At 57.7% G+C, this 17,066-nt stretch overlaps 2 protein-coding genes across 7 annotated transcripts in view; both read right to left on the bottom strand.

Moving 5' to 3' along the window:
- Positions 1 to 179: 179 nt before the first annotated feature.
- Positions 180 to 11,124, bottom strand: TMC4 (transmembrane channel like 4). Of its 2 annotated transcripts, XM_059381775.1 has the most exons (15): positions 10,969 to 11,124; positions 10,288 to 10,501; positions 8,798 to 8,943; positions 8,302 to 8,534; positions 8,097 to 8,218; positions 4,028 to 4,175; positions 3,284 to 3,451; positions 2,894 to 3,057; positions 2,514 to 2,640; positions 2,145 to 2,242; positions 1,671 to 1,854; positions 1,257 to 1,387; positions 1,004 to 1,159; positions 535 to 613; positions 180 to 437 (listed from the first exon to the last, which is right to left on the bottom strand). In XM_059381775.1, exons 1-15 carry the CDS (start codon positions 11,030 to 11,032, stop codon positions 369 to 371), a joined length of 2,103 nt encoding a protein of 700 aa, XP_059237758.1. In that variant the 5' UTR covers positions 11,033 to 11,124; the 3' UTR covers positions 180 to 368. The 2 variants fall into 2 exon arrangements, with proteins under 2 accessions (XP_059237758.1, XP_059237759.1); XM_059381776.1 differs by lacking the exons at positions 180 to 437; positions 535 to 613; positions 1,257 to 1,387 and having other exon boundaries at positions 1,010 to 1,159.
- Positions 11,125 to 11,298: 174 nt separating this feature from the next.
- The window catches only part of MBOAT7 (membrane bound O-acyltransferase domain containing 7), an 11,085-nt gene continuing 5,317 nt past the window's right edge, over positions 11,299 to 17,066 (bottom strand). For all 5 annotated transcript variants that reach the window (XM_059381780.1, XM_059381782.1, XM_059381781.1 and 2 more), the window contains 3 exons: positions 16,563 to 16,923; positions 14,553 to 14,729; positions 11,299 to 12,364 (listed from right to left, as the gene is read on the bottom strand). In XM_059381780.1, the coding sequence (XP_059237763.1) occupies positions 11,977 to 12,364; positions 14,553 to 14,729; positions 16,563 to 16,923 (926 nt within the window). In that variant the 3' untranslated portion in view covers positions 11,299 to 11,976. The remainder of the gene's footprint in view (positions 12,365 to 14,552; positions 14,730 to 16,562; positions 16,924 to 17,066) is intronic.

Here is a 17,066-nt window from a genome sequence, read left to right as displayed (position 1 = left end):
AACCGCCTCTTATCAAGCGTCCGAGCCCATCACGTGTCCCCGCCCCGAAGCTACCGGATGCGGCAGCTGATTGGCTGGCATGCGCGTCCGGTCCTCGAGGCCTCTACATTTGATTGGCCTGTGTCCTGCTCTTCACCCGCCCCCAGCCCGATCCTCAGGATGCAAGTTACGAGGAGTGCTCTGAAGCCTGTGCTGCCTTTATTGAAGCGCGAAGGAGGTTTGCCGGAGAGTGAGGGACCTGGCAGGGTTGGGGAGCTTCAGAGCCCCGGAAATCTCCGAATTCCAGGGCTGTGAGGGCTTGGGGTCTTGTCCAGTTCTCTCCTCTTAGAGACGACGTGCCGGAGACTTACAAAGGGAGGCTGGGGAGGTCAGAGAGCCCCTCTGGCCGAGCTCAGGGCCACGGCGCGCTGTGCCAGGAAGACCTTATTCCGCGCCTCCTGAGTAAAGGGTAAAGAGAAGTAGAGGTGAGACAAACCTCCCCCGCTACTTCTTTCTATAACCAGGACCTCTTCCCACGAACCCAGTCTGGCTCACCGTCTCTATCTGGCGTTTGAGCTCAGAGATGAGACGTCCGTAAGAGTTAGCCAAGGCCAAGGTATATGCCATCAGGATGCTAGAGGAGACAAATGGAAGCCAGAACGCTCCTGGAGTATCTTCAGGGTAATGGCTCCTTAGAAACCAGGGATCCGGACCCCCAGCCCCACCTCCCTCAGACCCAGGAGACCCTGGCCCCCCAGCTCCCTCAGACCCAGGAATCCAGAGCTCCCAGGTCCCTCCTCCTCCCTCAGACCCAGGAGTCCGGACCCCCTAGCTCCCTCCTCCCTCAGACCCAGGAGTGTGGAACCCCCAGTTCCCTCCTCCCACAGACGCAGGAGTCCAGGCCCCCCAGCTCCCTTCTCCCTCAGACCCAGGAGTCCAGGACCCAGCCCCCTCCTCCCTTGGAAAGAGGCAGTGGGGTCCCCAGGGCACACAAACTCAAATCCAGGAGTCTGGGCTCCCTCACCTGGAGATTAACAGAAGAGGCACGGCAAAAGCCTGGGTCCCCAGGAAAAAGAGAAAGTCCTGGACGGTCTGCGGGAGGGTGTAAATAGACTCAGGGATGTGGGCCCAGATGGACGACTGCCCTTGGAATGGACCGCACAGCTTGGAAGGTGGGATCCTGAAGAGCGCAGAGACAGGCAGTGTTCAAGGATGGCGGCGATTCAGAATCCTGGATGAGGGTGGAGGGGGCGGGGGCAGGCGCCTCTCACACTTACAGGAAAAGGCTATAAAGCACGGGAACGGCGGAGATGGCCAGACCCAGGAGAAGGACCAAGGGGAAAAAGAAATTCACTGTGGAAGCCCGAAAGGTGCGGGAGGCCGGGGAGCAGGTGGAGAAAAGGGTGAACTGTGGCGAGAAGGAGACACAGGACTGTGAGTCCTAGCCTGTCCTTTTTCATCACCCAGGAGTCCTGGCCCCTTCTCAGTCAGGAACTGCAAGGCTCTAGTCCTTTTCTGCCATCAGATCCGGGAGTTTGGGTCCCCTCTTCCCTTGGACGGACAAGTTAAGACGCCCTAAACTCCTCCTCCCACATCTAGGAATCTGTCCTCCAGACCCCTCCTCTTTCTAGTAGTTGGGGACCGTTGCTTCCATCCTCCTCCAGGACCCAGGAATCCGCCACACTCCTCACCTTTTTCAAATAGAAAAGTAGCAGGAACTTGACCGTGTTGAGCAGAGGTAGTAAAGGGCAGAAAAAACTCCCTACCCAGACCACCGTCTGCGCGTAGATGAGCCCGAGCACCTCGTCGGGCACCTGGAACTCCTGGGTTCCCACCACACGACCCAGCGCCCCGGGACAGAGGCCGCAGAGCAGTCTGGGGGCGGGACAGGGCGGGGCCGAGTCAGAGGCGTGGTGGCCCGCATTGCCCCGCCTCTGCCGTCCCGCCCACCAATCGGAAGTCAAGAAATCGAATAGGCGTGGGGCTTTCAAAGTCCTGGAGTGGGTGTGTCCAGAGGTCGACCCCAGCGGGCTAGAGGTAGGGGCGGGGGCAGAGGGAAGTAACTAGGTAATAGAGGGGAGGGGTCTGCGGACAAAGGGCAAAGAGATGGAGCAGAGGCGGGGCTAGAGAAGGGGGTGGGGCACTGTGAGGGGCGGGGCTCTCACTTCCGAGGAAACTGGATGAGCAGCATGACAGCCAGGCCAGTCAGCAGATCAAACAGCAGGAGTTTGTACATCTCCTGCCCCAGCCGAGTCTCCCAGCACTGAGGAAGGAAGTCATGGGTCAGGAAGACCTCAGGACCCTGGCACCTAGAGGCGCAAGCATCCAGGTCTCCAAATCACAAGCGTGTGAGAGCCTAACAATTCTTTCTCTGGGGCATGGGGGGCCTCAGTTTTTTTGTTTTGTTTTTGTTTTTACCATCTGTACCCTTGTCCTCAATGGGAGGGTTTCTAGCACCTTAAACTCCTCCTTCCTCTCAAACCTGGAGTCAGGACCCTCATAGACCCAGGATTCGGGGCCCCTCTCCTTCTCACCGGTAGTTCCTTGTAATTGTAGCCACAGGTTTTGCACTCCTCAGCCTCAGCCTTGCCCCCGCAAGTGATCTGATTCCAGAGAGAGAAGAGCAGAACGAGCAGGGAGGCCAGGCGGAGAAACACGGTCCTGGCAAGGGGAAGGGAAAAGGAATCAGCACTGACCAGTGCTCACCCGAAACTCGCCACCCGCAACAGTGTGGAACACACGGTTCTCCCCACTTCACAGATGAAGAAACCTAAGCTCTGTGAACAAGAATCAGGATTTGAGTCCAGATCTCACTGGGTCCAGAATTCTGGGGATTTCCGTGCTTATGTATCAGAGCCAGTGTCCTTCAGGCCAGCCCTGCCATCATCCCCAGCACACCCCCAAAGGCTAGAACCTGAGCAGGATAAAAACAATCTGGCGGCTCCTGGTGTAGCCCTCCAGTGGGGCAATGAGCTTGAACACAGGTGGCAGTAAGAAGTTGACCCCAGAGATGAAGATGGACGGAAGGTAATCCACCCCAAGCTTGAGCAGTGGCATCTCCTGGACAAGGGGCATCTCCTGGAAGAGAGGGACCAAGCAAAGAGACCCTAGGGTTCTGGTCCTTCAGAACCTTGCTGAACATCCTCCCCCAGCCTCTTCCTCCAGCATCCCAAAGTCCAAGGTCCAAACGTACACCCCATCCCTCTTCCTAAGATCCTAAGGAATTATAGACTTCAGTCCCTTTTAACCTTGCAAGTGTAAGTGCTGGAACCACAGGACCCTTCTCCCCCAGGACCCTCCACACCTGCAGATCCACAGTGGCCCCTGTAGCCCAGTAGACTCCATAGAAGGCTGCTCCCAGGAGTGCAATCACCAGCAGATTGAGCAGAATGCGCACCGACCACATCCAGGCTTGCTGGCCCAGGGTCCGCACCGCCGCCTGGCGCCGCACCACAGCTTCCTCCAGCTCCACCTGAGGCCAGGAAAGATGTCCATTTGGGCTCAATTCCCCCAGGTCCTACAGAAGCCTTCTGTCAACCTGAACTGATACAGCAACACCCCTCTAAGGAATTCTACAATCCTTGTCACAGTGCCTCCTTGGTCCTCTAGGGGACAATTTAGATCTCCCGGCCCCGCCCCTCCACAGCCCCACCCAGCACCCCACAGGCCACGCCCCAGCACTCCACACCCTGCCCCCTCAAGGCCCCACCCAGTATCCCCCAAGCCCCGCCCTCTGAAGGCTGAGCTAGCGCTCCACAGCCTGTCCTCCCACGCACCCCCCCCCGAGGCCTGGACCTGTGCTCGGTATCCTGCCCCCCTCACGCCCCCGCGCCCTGAGGCCCAGCGCGCATGCCCTGTACGGAATTCCAGTTTTATCAAGCTCCTTCTGGCAGCTTCCGGCCCCGCCCCCTCCCCCCCCCCCCCCCCCCCCCCCCTTTTTCCCCCACCCCTCCTGCGTTTCTGAGTCCCACCCCCTCTCGGGGCCCCGCCCACGTACTTGGCCCCGCCCCCTACCTACCTGCTTGTACACCCCCATCCCTAAGCGCACCTGCAACTCGTAGAGGATACTGCGCTGGCGCAGCCGCACGTGCGCATCCCCACAGAGGCCGAAGTCCCAGGCGGTGAACACCCGGTGGCTGAAGCTGGTCAGGGCCCCTGACTCGGCCAACAGCGTCTGTTTGAGTCCTGACACGGAGCTAAGGGAGGGGAGAGCCAGGAGACAGGGTGTGGAGGGTCAGTCATGAGTGCGGGGGCACCCCTCTTATGGGACACACGGGGAAATGAATCTGAGGACCTTGGGCGTTGGACGAGCTGCCACCTAGCAAAGAAAGAGTCAGAGACCAAGAGAGAGATTCAGGGGCCGACTCGGGAAGACAGACACCCAGCAGATAGCGACAGAGCTCCAGAGAAAGGGGCACAGGGACCCAGAGTAAGAAAGACAAAGACCCTGGGGAGAGACGCATTAAGAAGGGAGACTGGAGACCAAAGGGGGTAGGATTCAGAGAAAGGGGGACAGTAAACGAAGGCAAGAGGTCTAGAGAAAGGGATCAGAGAAGTCTAGAGAAGGGGGTAGAGGAGGAAGGCCCAGAGAAAGGAGGGGAGATCTCCAAGGGGTGGGGCAAAGACCCAGGGAGGGGACAGAGAATCAGAGAGAGGGGAAAACACGGAGAAAAGTGGGCCAAGAGGCTCAATGCCCTGGTGCAAGCCCCTGGCCTCTCCCGAGTGGATGATTACAGATGCCTGCTCCCCAGTCTCTGATTCCACCTGCACCCTCTTGAATCCATTCTGTTCCTGCGCCAATGGAACCTTCTTTTTATTCAGATCAGATGGTCCTGCCCTTTAAACCCTCTTTCACAGCTTCTCCCTGTCCTTGAAAGTTAAGCTCCTTCGTAGCACAGCCAGCCAGCACGCACCTGATCTCGACCCCACCTAATTCCTGAAACTCAAATACTGTCCCTGCACCTTCTCCTCCTGGCCTTTCATAGCTCAGAACACTCCAAACCTCTTCTCACCACAGGGCCTTTGCATGTGCAGTTCCTGCTGCCTGGAATGCCCAGGTCTTAGTTGCTCACCTGACTGGTTCCTTCTCTTCTGGTCTCTACTTACAGGTCACCTCTTCAAGTCCTTCACTGACCGCTCCCTTTAATGAGGGTTCTTACGCTTTCTCTATCCCAGGGGGTGGCAAACTACAGCACCAGATTTTGTAAATAAAGTTTTATTGGAACACAGCTGCTGTTGCTTATTCTCTACAGCTGCCTTAGTCCTACAACAGCAGAGTTTAATTGAGACAGAGACCGTATGGCTGGAAAATGAACAAAAATATGAACATGTTTCTTATCTGGACTTTATCAGCAAAAAACTGCTGATCCTTGCTCTCTCTTCCCCATCATATCCTCCCGTTGGTTTTCTATATAGTACTGCTCCCGAACGGACATCACTGACTTGCTTTTTAATATAAAAGTTGCTTTCTATCTCTCTCTCTGTTCATCTCTGCTCCTGGGTGGTGAGGTGTACCCAGGTAGGGGGACCTCCATCTGATGTCCCAGGCATGGCATCAGGAGACACTCCACCTTTTCTAAGTCCTTGGTTTCCTTCTTGACCACAGCCCTGCCCCTGGCGGAACTCCTAATCTTGCTCGAATGCCAGTGTGTCCCAGATCTGTGCCTACAGTCCAGACCCATCTGCAGAACCCATGTGTGCGACCACCTACTCACTAGTCCCTTGGTTTGTCCAAACGCCACTTCGGGATCAACCCACCAAAGCCACAATCCCCACTGACGTGGTTCTCTCTATAGCTCTCCCCTTCACATACATCCAGAGTCTCCCTTTTATATGAAGGACAGAACAGATGGAAGTGGTCCATGGTGCGAAAAGAAAGGATGGGATGGGGGGAATTCAGGGGGATATGTGGCAACCTGAGGTCTTGAGGGGGCTTCTGGAGGCTGGTCAGGTATTATTTCTTGATACGGATGGCCACATACCCACCTCTGTTCTTGGGTTTCTGCATTTTTCTGGATATGTGAGATACTTTTTAAATGAAAAAAAAAATAGACAACGAATATTTGACAAGGGAGCCCACACACTCAGTGGGAGGGGAGGACAGTCTTCAACAAATGCTGAGGAAACTGGGCAGCCATACACAGAAGAATGAAACCGCTTCCACTTACATCACTCACAAAAAATAACTTGGAACGGATTACACACCTCAACATAAGACCTAAAGCTGAAAAAAGTCCTAGAAACAGAAATGATGGAAGACCTCTTTGACCTCTGCCTTGGGGGCGATCTTTTGGACAGGACACCGAGAGCGCAAGCAACAAAAGTAGACAGGGGCAAGCGGGGCGACCCCACGCATTAGATCTGCTGCGCAGCAAGGGAAACTGCACAGAGTGAATACAAATGTTCCTGGGGAATAGGAGAAAATATTTGCCAGTCCTGATAGTGGGGTTAATAGAAAAAAACATTGAAAAAGAACACAGACAATATCCAACAGCAAAAAACAATTTTTCAAGGGGCCGAGAAACTGACTAGACATTTTTCTGCAAACATCTAGAAGGTCAACGGGTGCTTGAGCAAGTGTTCATCATCACTGGTCAGCAGGGACGTGCCCATCAAACCCCAATGAGTGATCCCCTCCCACCTGTCGGGATGGCTCTCATCAAGAAGGCAAGACATAACACGTGTTGGTGAGGACGTGGAGAGCAGGGAACCCTCTTGTACTGCTGGGAACGTAAACTGGTGCGTCCCTGTGGAAAACAATATGGAGGTCTCCCTCCCCCTCCAAAAAATGATTTAAAATAGAGCTGCCGTATCGTCCAGCAATCCCATTTCTGGGTATGTATCCAAGGTTAATGAGAAGAGGATCTCAAAGAGACATCTGCACCCCCACATTCACCACATTACCAACAGTAGCCAAGATACAGAAACGACCTGATGTCTCCTGTCTCCCAACACTGGCTAGAGATGGAGGCAATCATGTTGCAATATATAAATGTATCAGTTCAACACTTTGTATGCCTTAAGCTTACACAATGTTATTTCTGTCCATTGTATCTCAAGAAAGCTGGGAGTGGGGAATAGAAATTCAATTAAAACAACAAAAAAAAGAAAGACCCCAAATCAGCCACTGCCACCACCCTGCTCCAAGCAGCCACCGTCTCCTGCCTTGTAACAATTCACCTGCCACGAGCTTGTCCATCCCTTACCCCCTTCCCTTCCTTCTTCCCTTCTTGCTTCTTCTCCCTCCCTCCCTCCCTCTTCCACAGAGCCAGAAAGGAAGAATCCTTTATAAAACCTAAATCAGATCAGGGTGATCTTCTGCTCAAGAACCTGCAGGGAGTCCCATCTCCCTCCAAAAGCCTCCAAATCCTTTACAGACAGAGGGGGGGCCCCACCAGCTCCCCCCACCCACTCTGCCCTGGGCCCACAGGCTTCCCAGGGTGACCTCCAGCACACCACCCTGCTCCTGCCCTGCTCTGGCTGTGTTCTCTGCCTGCGATGCTCTCTGCCCGGGTATTTACTTGACCGATCCCTCTCCCTCTCAACGGCTTTGTTTAGAAGTCTTGTCTCAATGAGGCAGCCCTGGGCACCTAATAAGACAGCAGCCCACCTCACCTGCTGTGTCTAGAGCCCTGATCACCTGCTTACATGCCCCGTCACTGACTCATGTATGGATGGCTGTTATTCACCTGTCTCCAGCTTATAAACTGTCAGCTCCACCGGGGCAGGAATCAGTCGGGTTTGTTTCTTGTCCTGTTTTGCCCACTGTCTAGAACACTGGCCGGCACATAGTAGGGGCTCAAAATGTATTTCTTGTGGGAATGAATGAACCACCCCAGTTTGTTTCCCATAGAGCACTTGCCCCTCCAGAAAAGAGGTGGTCACTTTGCTCAGCTACTATCTTACTTTCCCCTCCTAACCCCTAAGCCCCAGGAAGGAGAAACAGCCCATCATTGTCCCTGGTCTTTAGCATATATGAAGCATTTTTAAGTGTGATTTCAAGTCCAACTGAGAGAAAGGGATCACAGAGCAAGACTCCAGATCCTTGGGGAGGGGTCTTCTCCCAGCACTAGTCTCTGCCCAGCTTCCCGGGGCCCCGGGGGACCGGTGTTACTGACCGATGAAGGATGAGCAGCAGGTCCAGGAGGCCAATGACAAAGACAGAGCATAGGTAGGTGACTGCCAGGTGTGGACGGGGTGGGTAGAACCCATAGAAGAGAGGAGACCATTCTAGAAAACCCTGCAAAGGGAAAGCGCACCATGCAGTTGGGCGATCAGAACTGGGGGGCCCTGAGGCTCAGAGGGGCTCTCCCAGGGACGCACCTCTCCTGAGAGCAGGTTGAAGAGATGGGTGGGGAAGGCGACCAGGCCTTGGGGGTTGGGGTCGTAGAAGCCGCAGGGTGAGGAGGCGTTAGGGCCCGGGGGACCCGGGGGAGTCCCTTCCAGCCAGGTGGGAAGCAATGTCATGCAGGCCTTAAGTATGGACGCCAGCAGGTTGAGAAGCAGCAGGAAACGCAGCAGGGAGAAGTAGGACTCCGTGCCCGCGCCAAACTGGCCTGCAGGGGGAGCCAGAGAGGCCTGGGGCTCCTTTCCCTGTTGGGAGTCTGGGGCCTCCTCCCTCAGACTGGGGCATCCAGGCCCCCAGACCCTCCTCCCTCAGACCCGGGAGTCCAGACCCCAGCCCCCTCCTCCTCCACACCCAGGAGTCCAGACCCCCAGGTCTTTCTCCTTCAGACCCAGAGTCCAGGAGCCCAGCCCCTCCTCCCTCAGACCGGGGAGTGGGACCCGCCCCAAGACACCAGCCTCAACCCCACTGCACCCCCGATTCTCTTCAGTGTCCACGCCCAGGGTTGCAAGGTGTGCAGGCCCGCCTTCATCTTCTCCTTGGACCGCCGAAGCCACAAGGCCCACTGCTCGCCTCTGGAACCCGATTTCTGAGCCCTCTGGTCCTTGGCATGGCTCTGCCTGGTAGGAAAACAGATTCAGAGCAGAATAGAAAGGGCCCAGCAGCCCCAGCTGGACACCACCCAAATGTAGCAACAAGACAAGAGCGGGACCAGGAAGTCAAAGGCAGCATATTGGTGACTGGGGATACCCCGGGCCGACAGGAAGAGGCACAGAAGCCTGGCAGGGTACTCAGACTGCAGGGATCCCCACACAGAGCTCCGGGCAAGCACGCAGCCTGCCTTGTAGGGACACATTCGTCGGTGGCAAAGTGCCACAGGAAAACGAGAGCTCATCCTAGAAGTCTGGGAGGAGACACTGTGGGGAGAAAGGGGGTGATATGGAGCATGTGGGGTGCCTCTGGGTCCCAGGGAGGTGTCTCTTGCCCTCTGTGGAGTCTGCCTGGGAGCTCACCATGGGAACACTCTCAGTGTATACACAATGCCATGTACACTTTTCTGTAGGCAAACGTCATAAAGGGAAAGAAAAAAGGAAGGTATGATCCTGTGATTTATAAATATATATCTGGTTTCTGTCCCTGTCCCTGGCAAACCTCTGGGATGCCCTAAGTGATGCGATAAATGTGTCTTTTGTAAAATAAGTGAGGTGTTTTTGGACCCCAACTAAGAGTGGGGGCTGGTTGCTAGGGGACCTCTCCCGCAGCTGCAGGAAGAGAAGCAGGGCTGGGTGGTGCGTCCTGTCACTAGTGGCCAAAGATTTCACCAAGCATGGCTGTGTGACAAAATGCCCTAAACCCCCAGAACGATGGGGTTCAGAAAACAATTTCCAGACACACGACCCCATTCTCAGAAGGGCGTCACACCTGCTTCTTAGGTTCTGCTGTTTCTGGGAACATATGGTATCCCACAGGTATTCCCCACTTGCCCGAAGTTCCAGTGCTTTCTTTGTTTTCAGGAAAGACGCACAGGACTCTGCTCTATGCAGAGCAGGTTTACGAAAGGTTTGCTAGGACACTGTGCTTGGGATAGCGGGGGGGCACCTCTCAGTGCTGACCTAGAGGCCAGCACGTTCATTGTTCCCCAGCCCAGTGAATCATGCAGACCTGGGAGGGAAAGAAGGAAGAGTCCGGAGGCAGAGACAGACTTACTGTAGAGAAGGAAACACGAAGAACAGATTTCAGGCCCAGGGAGAAAGAGCTTGAGCAGAGACGGAGACTGTGAACCCGGCCGAGGGAAGAGTCCCAGCGTCAGGGAGACAGGACTTCTTGGAGTCAGAGAAGCAGAGACGAGGGCATGGACGAAAGATGCCAAGAGAAGCAGGGAGAATCCCAGTAAGAAGGAGACACAGCGCCAGCAAGCCTGAGGATGGCCCTCACCTGGCTGGGAGGTGGGACAGGAGACTCACCTGTGTGCCCGGCGGGCCTGCAGGGGCCAGGGCAGTTCCCGGGAGGGGAGGGGCTCCTCCAGCTCCTTTTGGGCAGCTTCTGCGATGGCCTGGATATTCCTGTCTCCATCTTCTTCCTCCTCCTCTGATGCCCCCCATGGCAGAACCCCAGGGCCTCGGTACCGAAGGGTAGCAGCACTGGGGAGCTCATTCAGCACAGAAGAGAGGGACGGGCCTGGGGCAGGACAGCAGGGGCTGGGAGGGCGTAGGAGTCCCAGCTTCCGCTCCCTCCTCCCTCAGACCAATAGTCCAGGCCCCCAGCCCCTCCTCCCTCAGACCCAGGAGTCCAGGCCCCCAGCCCCTCCTCCCTCAGACCCGGGAGTCTGGGCCTCGTGCCCCGCAAGCACCCAAATGTGGGCCCTCTAGGCCCCTACTATCTCAGGACTGAGAAGCCCACTCTTCAGCTTCCTTTTAAAGCTTATTCAGTTTTTGAACTTGGCCCCCCTCCCTTGAGACTAGAGTCTGCACCTCCAGAATCCTCCCCAGGACCCCCATCCTCTGGTTCCCCTCTCTCTCAAAACTACCAGGAATCGAAATCCCTCCCCCTTTTGCCCTCTGGACCCTGGAGTTCCGGCCTCCTTTCTCTGCCTCCCTCAGGATTTCCTCCCTGGGGCTGGGTCCTCCCACCCCCCACTCCCGCACCTGCTCTGGCTCCCCGGGGTACCGGCCACCCTCCAGAGGAGTCCCGGGCCTCCGGTTCCCACATCGGGCACTCTTCCACGGCCCCAGGTGAAACTGCTTCCGTCTCCAGCGGCCAGCCGGGCGGGGACTACCCCAGGGAAGGCAGGGACTGGGGCAGGTCCGTACCTGGCCACCAGGTGGCTGGGGGCGGGGAGTACCATCAGGACGACGGCTGCTCCGGAAGGTCCCCTGGGAACGGAAACCCCCTGATGCCCGTGTGTCTCCTGGGAGCAGAGCCCATCACCCTGCATCCGGGGGAGCCCCACACCTATGATCACCCCCAGACACACATACGGTCTTTGTGAGACATTTTATTGGGGGGGGGGAGTAGATTCACACATTCCGACCTTATTCTAGGCCAGAGAATGACAAGAGGGTGACAGAAGCGCTGTGACCCTGAGGTGGCTCAGATGGAAGCTGCAAGAACCATGTCCAAAGGCCGGCTCCAGGGTGCCTCAGTTTCCCCGTTATGAAATGGGAGGGTAATGTTCCCTTCCGGGCCTGAAACACTGTTCCGTGAATGTGGGGCAAAAGCCTGGGAAGAGAGGGTGGCTTTCCCAGAAGCTGCCCTCCAGCCGGCGCCCCGGAAAGGGGAATCCGTCTGGGAAACCCCGTGGCCCCGGGGGTCCCTGCTGGGGGCGCTGCAGGGAGAGCAGCGTGCTCTGGACGCCGCGGTGGGGACAAGGGGAGATTCTCCTCTGGACAACACCTTGACTTTCCAGGAGGGATGACAGCTTACTGAGCCCTCAGGGCAGACAGCAGGGGAGCAGGGGGAGTCCCCCGCCCTGCTGCATCGGAGGCGGGGGTGGGGGTGGGGGCGAGCTGAGGAACGGGAATCCTCTCCAGGCCCCCAGCCAAATTCAGCGCTTTCTGGGAAAGGAGACAGCAGCCTGGTTCACGGAATTCCCAGCCAAAAGCTTGGTGGCCAGACTGACGCGCAAAGGGAGTGCGGTGGCGGCTGACTCCTGCCTACTCCTCCCGGAGCTTTTCCGGGGCAAGGCTGGCGGCCGGGGGCGCGGTCTTCCTCCGGCTGGGGCCGCCCCCGCCCAGAGCCAGCCCCAGCCCCAGCGCGACCGCGGCCAGGACGTGCACGCAGAAGTAGACGGAGGCCCAGTACCGGAGGGTGTCTCCCAGGGACAGCAGTACAAAGCCCATGCACATGTAGTCGTAGGCACGCATCTTCAGGAACCAGTGCACCCAGTCCCAGGCCTTCTGGCCCCCGGGGCTCAGCCGCCCCCGCAGGGCTGACTCCAGCCTGCCCTCGGCAGCCAGGCACAGCGGGATGGTCAGGAAGCTTAGGTAGTAGCCAGGGTGGAGGCCATGCCAGTAGGCGCTCAGCAGCATGGTCCAGGCGCTCCTGGGGGGAGAGGTTGCGACTCAGGACCCGGGAGCCCAGCCCCCAGTCCCTCCTCCCTCAGACCCAGGAGTCCAGCCCCCAGCCCCCTCCTCCCTCAGACCCAGGAGTCACTACTCTAGAGCTTCAGGAACCCAGTTAATCCTCTCAGCAGATCTTTCTTTAAGACCCAAGAACCTGAGCCCCCAGCCACTTCCTTTTGGGGATCAGTGTAATTTCCAATTCAGGAAGACTCAGAAATCTCCAATCACTTTCCCCTCTTTTTATGGACTCAAACATGCTCTCCGTTAATGACCCACAAATTCAGGCTCTGGTCCCACTTCCACGGAAGACGGAGAAATGAGAGCAGGCTGTGCCACGGACTTTGATCTGGGCTGGGGAAGGGGGCTCTTCCTTGTCTTCGGGTCTATAAAAAGGGGAGCTTTCTTCCTGTTGCGGTGATTTCTCTAGTGGGTTCCTCTCAGTGTGTAGCGCAGCCTGGTTTAAACTAATTCATGAACACAACTTTCTTTTCTACCTCTGGTGGAGAAAGAGCCCTATGGGTTGGGAGCATTTAGGTGAGGGTCCCCGACAGGGGGAAGCAAGGCAGTGGGTCGCACACGAATAGGCGCTGGGCACCCAGAACTTCACGCAGGTGAACCTGAGCTCTGGGCTTCGGTCCTACTCGGCACCCCCCACCCCCGCCCGTCTGGCCGCTCCTCTGTGCAGTGACCTCTCTCCAAAGAACAACGTTCCCTCCACCCCCACCCCTTCCCTCTTTCCGGTCTCCCTCCAATGGTTCCAGCTGGCTCTCACTTGCCCTCCAAACTGCTGCTCAAGTTTCTGGAGACTTCCTCCTCCTGCCCTGCTCAACACAACCCTTCGTTGTACATCATCTGATACAAGAGATCCTCCATCCGCCTCACAACACTTGGTTCACTTGGCTCCCACTTTCATGACTGTCTTCCTAGCTCAGTGGTTGTGACTTTGCCGGCTCCTCCTCGTCCCTAGTCCACACCAGGATTTCTACATCTCCACACTGTGGACATTTGGGGCCTGGATGGATGATTCTGTGCTATAGGCGGGCTGTCTTGTGCCTCCCAGGCTGGAGGAGCAGCATCTTGGGCCTCTAACCCCTGGCTGCCAGCAGCACCTCCCAGCAGTGCCCCCCGGACTGTGGGATGATGGCTCCCAGCTGAAAACCTCTAATGCAAACACTGGGCTTTGCCCCGATGCTCAGCTCCAGAGCTTTTGGTATCGCCACCACCTGAGAACACTGGAGTGACCACTTCTTACCCTGACCTTCTCCTGCAGGTCTTCAATGTTATCCATCTAATGCCCCATCCAGTAACCCTGGCTGAACGTGACCATCACCCTGGGCTCGGTGACCTCAGACCCAACGGGGTCCCTCACCTATCCCGTTCCTGCAACCACCTCCCTCCAGATCTCCCCACCCCCAGACTGGCCCTTCTGGGCCCTTAGTCCCCCACAGCCAGCATCTGGCAGGACGCCACCTCCTCCTCCCCACACCCATCATAAGCCTGGCTCTGAGGGGCGCCTGGGGCCACGAGCAACTGCTTCCAGCGGAGACATGTCAGCCGCGCCCCAGCAGCCTCATCTGCCGGCTCTGGGAAGACCGAGGGATGCCGGTGGGTTAGATCACCTCGCTGGGCCTCCATGTCCTCCCAAGTCCTGTGTCCTAAGGCTGCGAACAGCACAATGGCCACACTCGGCTCCCACCGGAGAAATACCACATGAGTGAAGAGAAAAAGCTAAGATGCGGTGACCCCTCACATAGCGGGCCCCACAGTGAGGACATGGCACACTTTACCGCGCTTCGCCCTCACCGTGAACTATGTAGCTCTTTACATCATTCCCCCCATTCAAGAGTTGGAACAAACACAGGCCCCCTAACTCAGTAAGCTTTCTCTGGAGCTGGCGGGGCCAGGATTCCAGAATCTGGCCAGAGTCCACAAGATTCAGTACGCTGCTTCTGTCGAAGGAGGCCGCCTTTACAGAGGTGGAAACTGAGGCCCAGGGAAGGGGAGCGGTCTAGCCCCGGAGCAACGCGAAGCCACAGCAGGGAACCAGTCTCAAGAAACTACAACTCCCATGATCCTCAGGGGCGGCGGCCTGCAGGAAAGCCGTGGGCAGCCTCACGTGCTGCCGGGAGCTGTAGTTTCGTGTTTTCCCCAGGGGCCGGCCAGCTCACCTGAGGACATAGGAGCGGGCGGGCGCGCTCTTGTAGATATACTGCGCCAGCCACCACTGCACCGTCATGTTCCAGTACCGCATGCCATCCCGCACCCGCACGCAGAAGTCCGTGCCGTAGCAGTCGATGTTGCGGATGGTCTCATAGTCGTACTCCAGCGAAGCCGCCTTCTCCGGACTGGGGGGGTGGAGGGTGAGGGTGGGGGACATACATGCAGCTCAGCCACGCCCCCTCCCGACGCTGGCTCCTGTCCCAGCCCCGGCCGCTCAGGAGGGGATCCTGGCCAGGGAAGAGCTCTGGCTGCCACGTGTGCTAGGGCAACAGGGGAGGGTAGCTCAGCGGGAGCCTTTTGGGGGAGGGAAGACGGGTGGGGGGGGCACAGTTCACCAACAGCGGGGTCCTCCTCCTCTTGGTAAGGGGGCTGCAGCAGCAACAAAGGCCTGGAGGGGCTATAGTTGCTAAGCTACGAGTCCTTAGCAACCTGGCCCTTCACTGCTCTAGATGCTAGGGAAAGGCCATTCCTCAGCAGCCAAGCTCACTACATTCCCAGGGGCCTCCAGGTGTGGTCCCTTCTAAGTGGTCCAGATGCTGTGATTGCTAGGGAAGGAGCATCCCTAACAAGGAGAGGGTTTGTGGTTGCTAGGGAGATGTTCTAGACCCACGTGACACCTGGCCGGTCTCTGTTGCTAGGGAAAGGGCATTCCTTAGCAACAAGGCCTGGGATGTTTAGAAACGCTTCCAGAAAGGGCCCTTTGTGGCTATTGGTCCCTATGACTGTTGAAGAAGTGTCATCTCCAGCAATACAGTGGTTCCTGAGTCCCTGGTGCCAACAATCCCAGCAGTGGTGAACATTCCACCCCCACTGGAACCGCTGGTGGCTTCTGATAATGGGACAGGAGCCATCTACTGAGAGCAGGGCCCAGCATATTTAGAAAAGCCTTCAATTCCTGCTTGACTTTTTCTGGGAGACACCCTCTCTAGTGACCAGAGGTCCACCATGGTTACTAGGGCAGTGGCCAAAATTGTGTGGGGGTGCTGCTTCCCCCCAATGGAATGGCTGTCCATGACAACTAGGGGATGGCCCCACCTGAGAAAGGAGGAATTCATAATTTGCATAAATGGGCTGCTCCCTGTAGTCCTAGCCCCAGGCAGAAGGCCACCGCTGGTTGCCAAGAACAGTGGGGAGGTTCATTCCCTGTTGCTGGGAGCATCATTTCCCTAGCAACGGAGGTACAACACTTCCTTAGCAACAAGACGCCCCTAATTACTGGCATGGGGTGGGAGGGGGGTCTGACATTGTTAACCAGGTCAATTCATCATTACCAGGGTATGTCCCAGGCAATGGTAGGAAAGCGACCTGCGGTGGCTAGGAGTATCACCCCCACCCTCGCTAGAGGGCAGCACGTTCAGGGATGCCATTTCCTTAGAAAGTGCAGGCTGCCAGGGCACCCCATGGCTGGGGAGAAGGGGAGCGGGGTTCTAGCAGCAAAGGGCAGTCTGGTGGGTGGGGGTGGGGGTAAGCCAGTCCCGGGGCAGGAAGAGACAGACCACGGTTGCTAGGGAACCGCTTCCCTAGCAAAGAGGGGCAGGCCAGTTGCTAGGGAACCACTGCCCTAGCAACAAAGAGTGGGCCCAGCCCAGCCCAAAGATGGTATCCCAAGTAACCAGAACAAAGGAGTTACTGGGGTGACACTTCCATGGCGACATAGGGGAGGCACATGGTCGCTAAGAAGCCACCTTCCTTCTCCTGACAAAAGACAGCAGTCCACCATCCCGAGAGGGGACAAGCACAAGGGGCAGCGGGAGGTCCCGGGAGTGCTGCTCCCTAGGAGAGGGGCAGGTCCCTAGGCCAGGGGCAGGTGGGCTCTGGTGGTCAGGGGCGACACTGCACTGACAACAGGTGGTGACCCCGCCCCCCTGCTCCCCCACTCTCCTCCCTGCTAGGGGCAGGGCCAGTTTGTGCTGATGGGGCCTGCCGGGTCTGGGGAGGCCTCCCTCCCACTGCCTGACCTGCTGGGGGGTGGGCATTGGAGGGTGGGGCCGCCCCCGGCCCGGGCTTTGGCGGCCACGGGGTAGGCCCCGAAGCCGGCGGCAATGCAGCCGCACTCGGCGGCAATCCAGGCCACGTAGAAGCGCATGCGGAAGGCGAAGAAGACGGGGACCATGTAGAAGAGGCGGGCGGGCAGCGGGCGGGCGTAGAAGGCGTCCTCGCGCACGGCCTCCAGCGGGAAGAGGTGCGAGGACAGCAGGAAGAGCAGCCCGAAGAGCGGGGCCGGCCAGGCGCGGCGCAGGAGGGGCCGCAGGCTGGGCACGGCCCCCGGGAAAGGCTGCTCCAGCCAGTCCAGGTACGTGCGGTAGCGGAAGAACGGGCCTGTGGCGGGAGGGAGGGAGGGAGGGGGCAGCTGGTCAGACGCTTGGGGTCGGGGGGGGGGGGGCGGGGGCCGGGGGAGGGGGGGGGGGGGGGGGGAGGGGGTGGAAGCAGAGACTGGCGAAGGGGCCCGAGACTGCGAACTG

The sequence above is a fragment of the Mustela nigripes genome, chromosome 17 (assembly GCF_022355385.1).
Source record: "Mustela nigripes isolate SB6536 chromosome 17, MUSNIG.SB6536, whole genome shotgun sequence".
NCBI classification, from domain to species: Eukaryota; Metazoa; Chordata; class Mammalia; order Carnivora; family Mustelidae; genus Mustela; species Mustela nigripes.
Note: the sequence above shows the minus strand (reverse complement) of the source record. Positions and strands in the feature narration are given on the sequence as shown.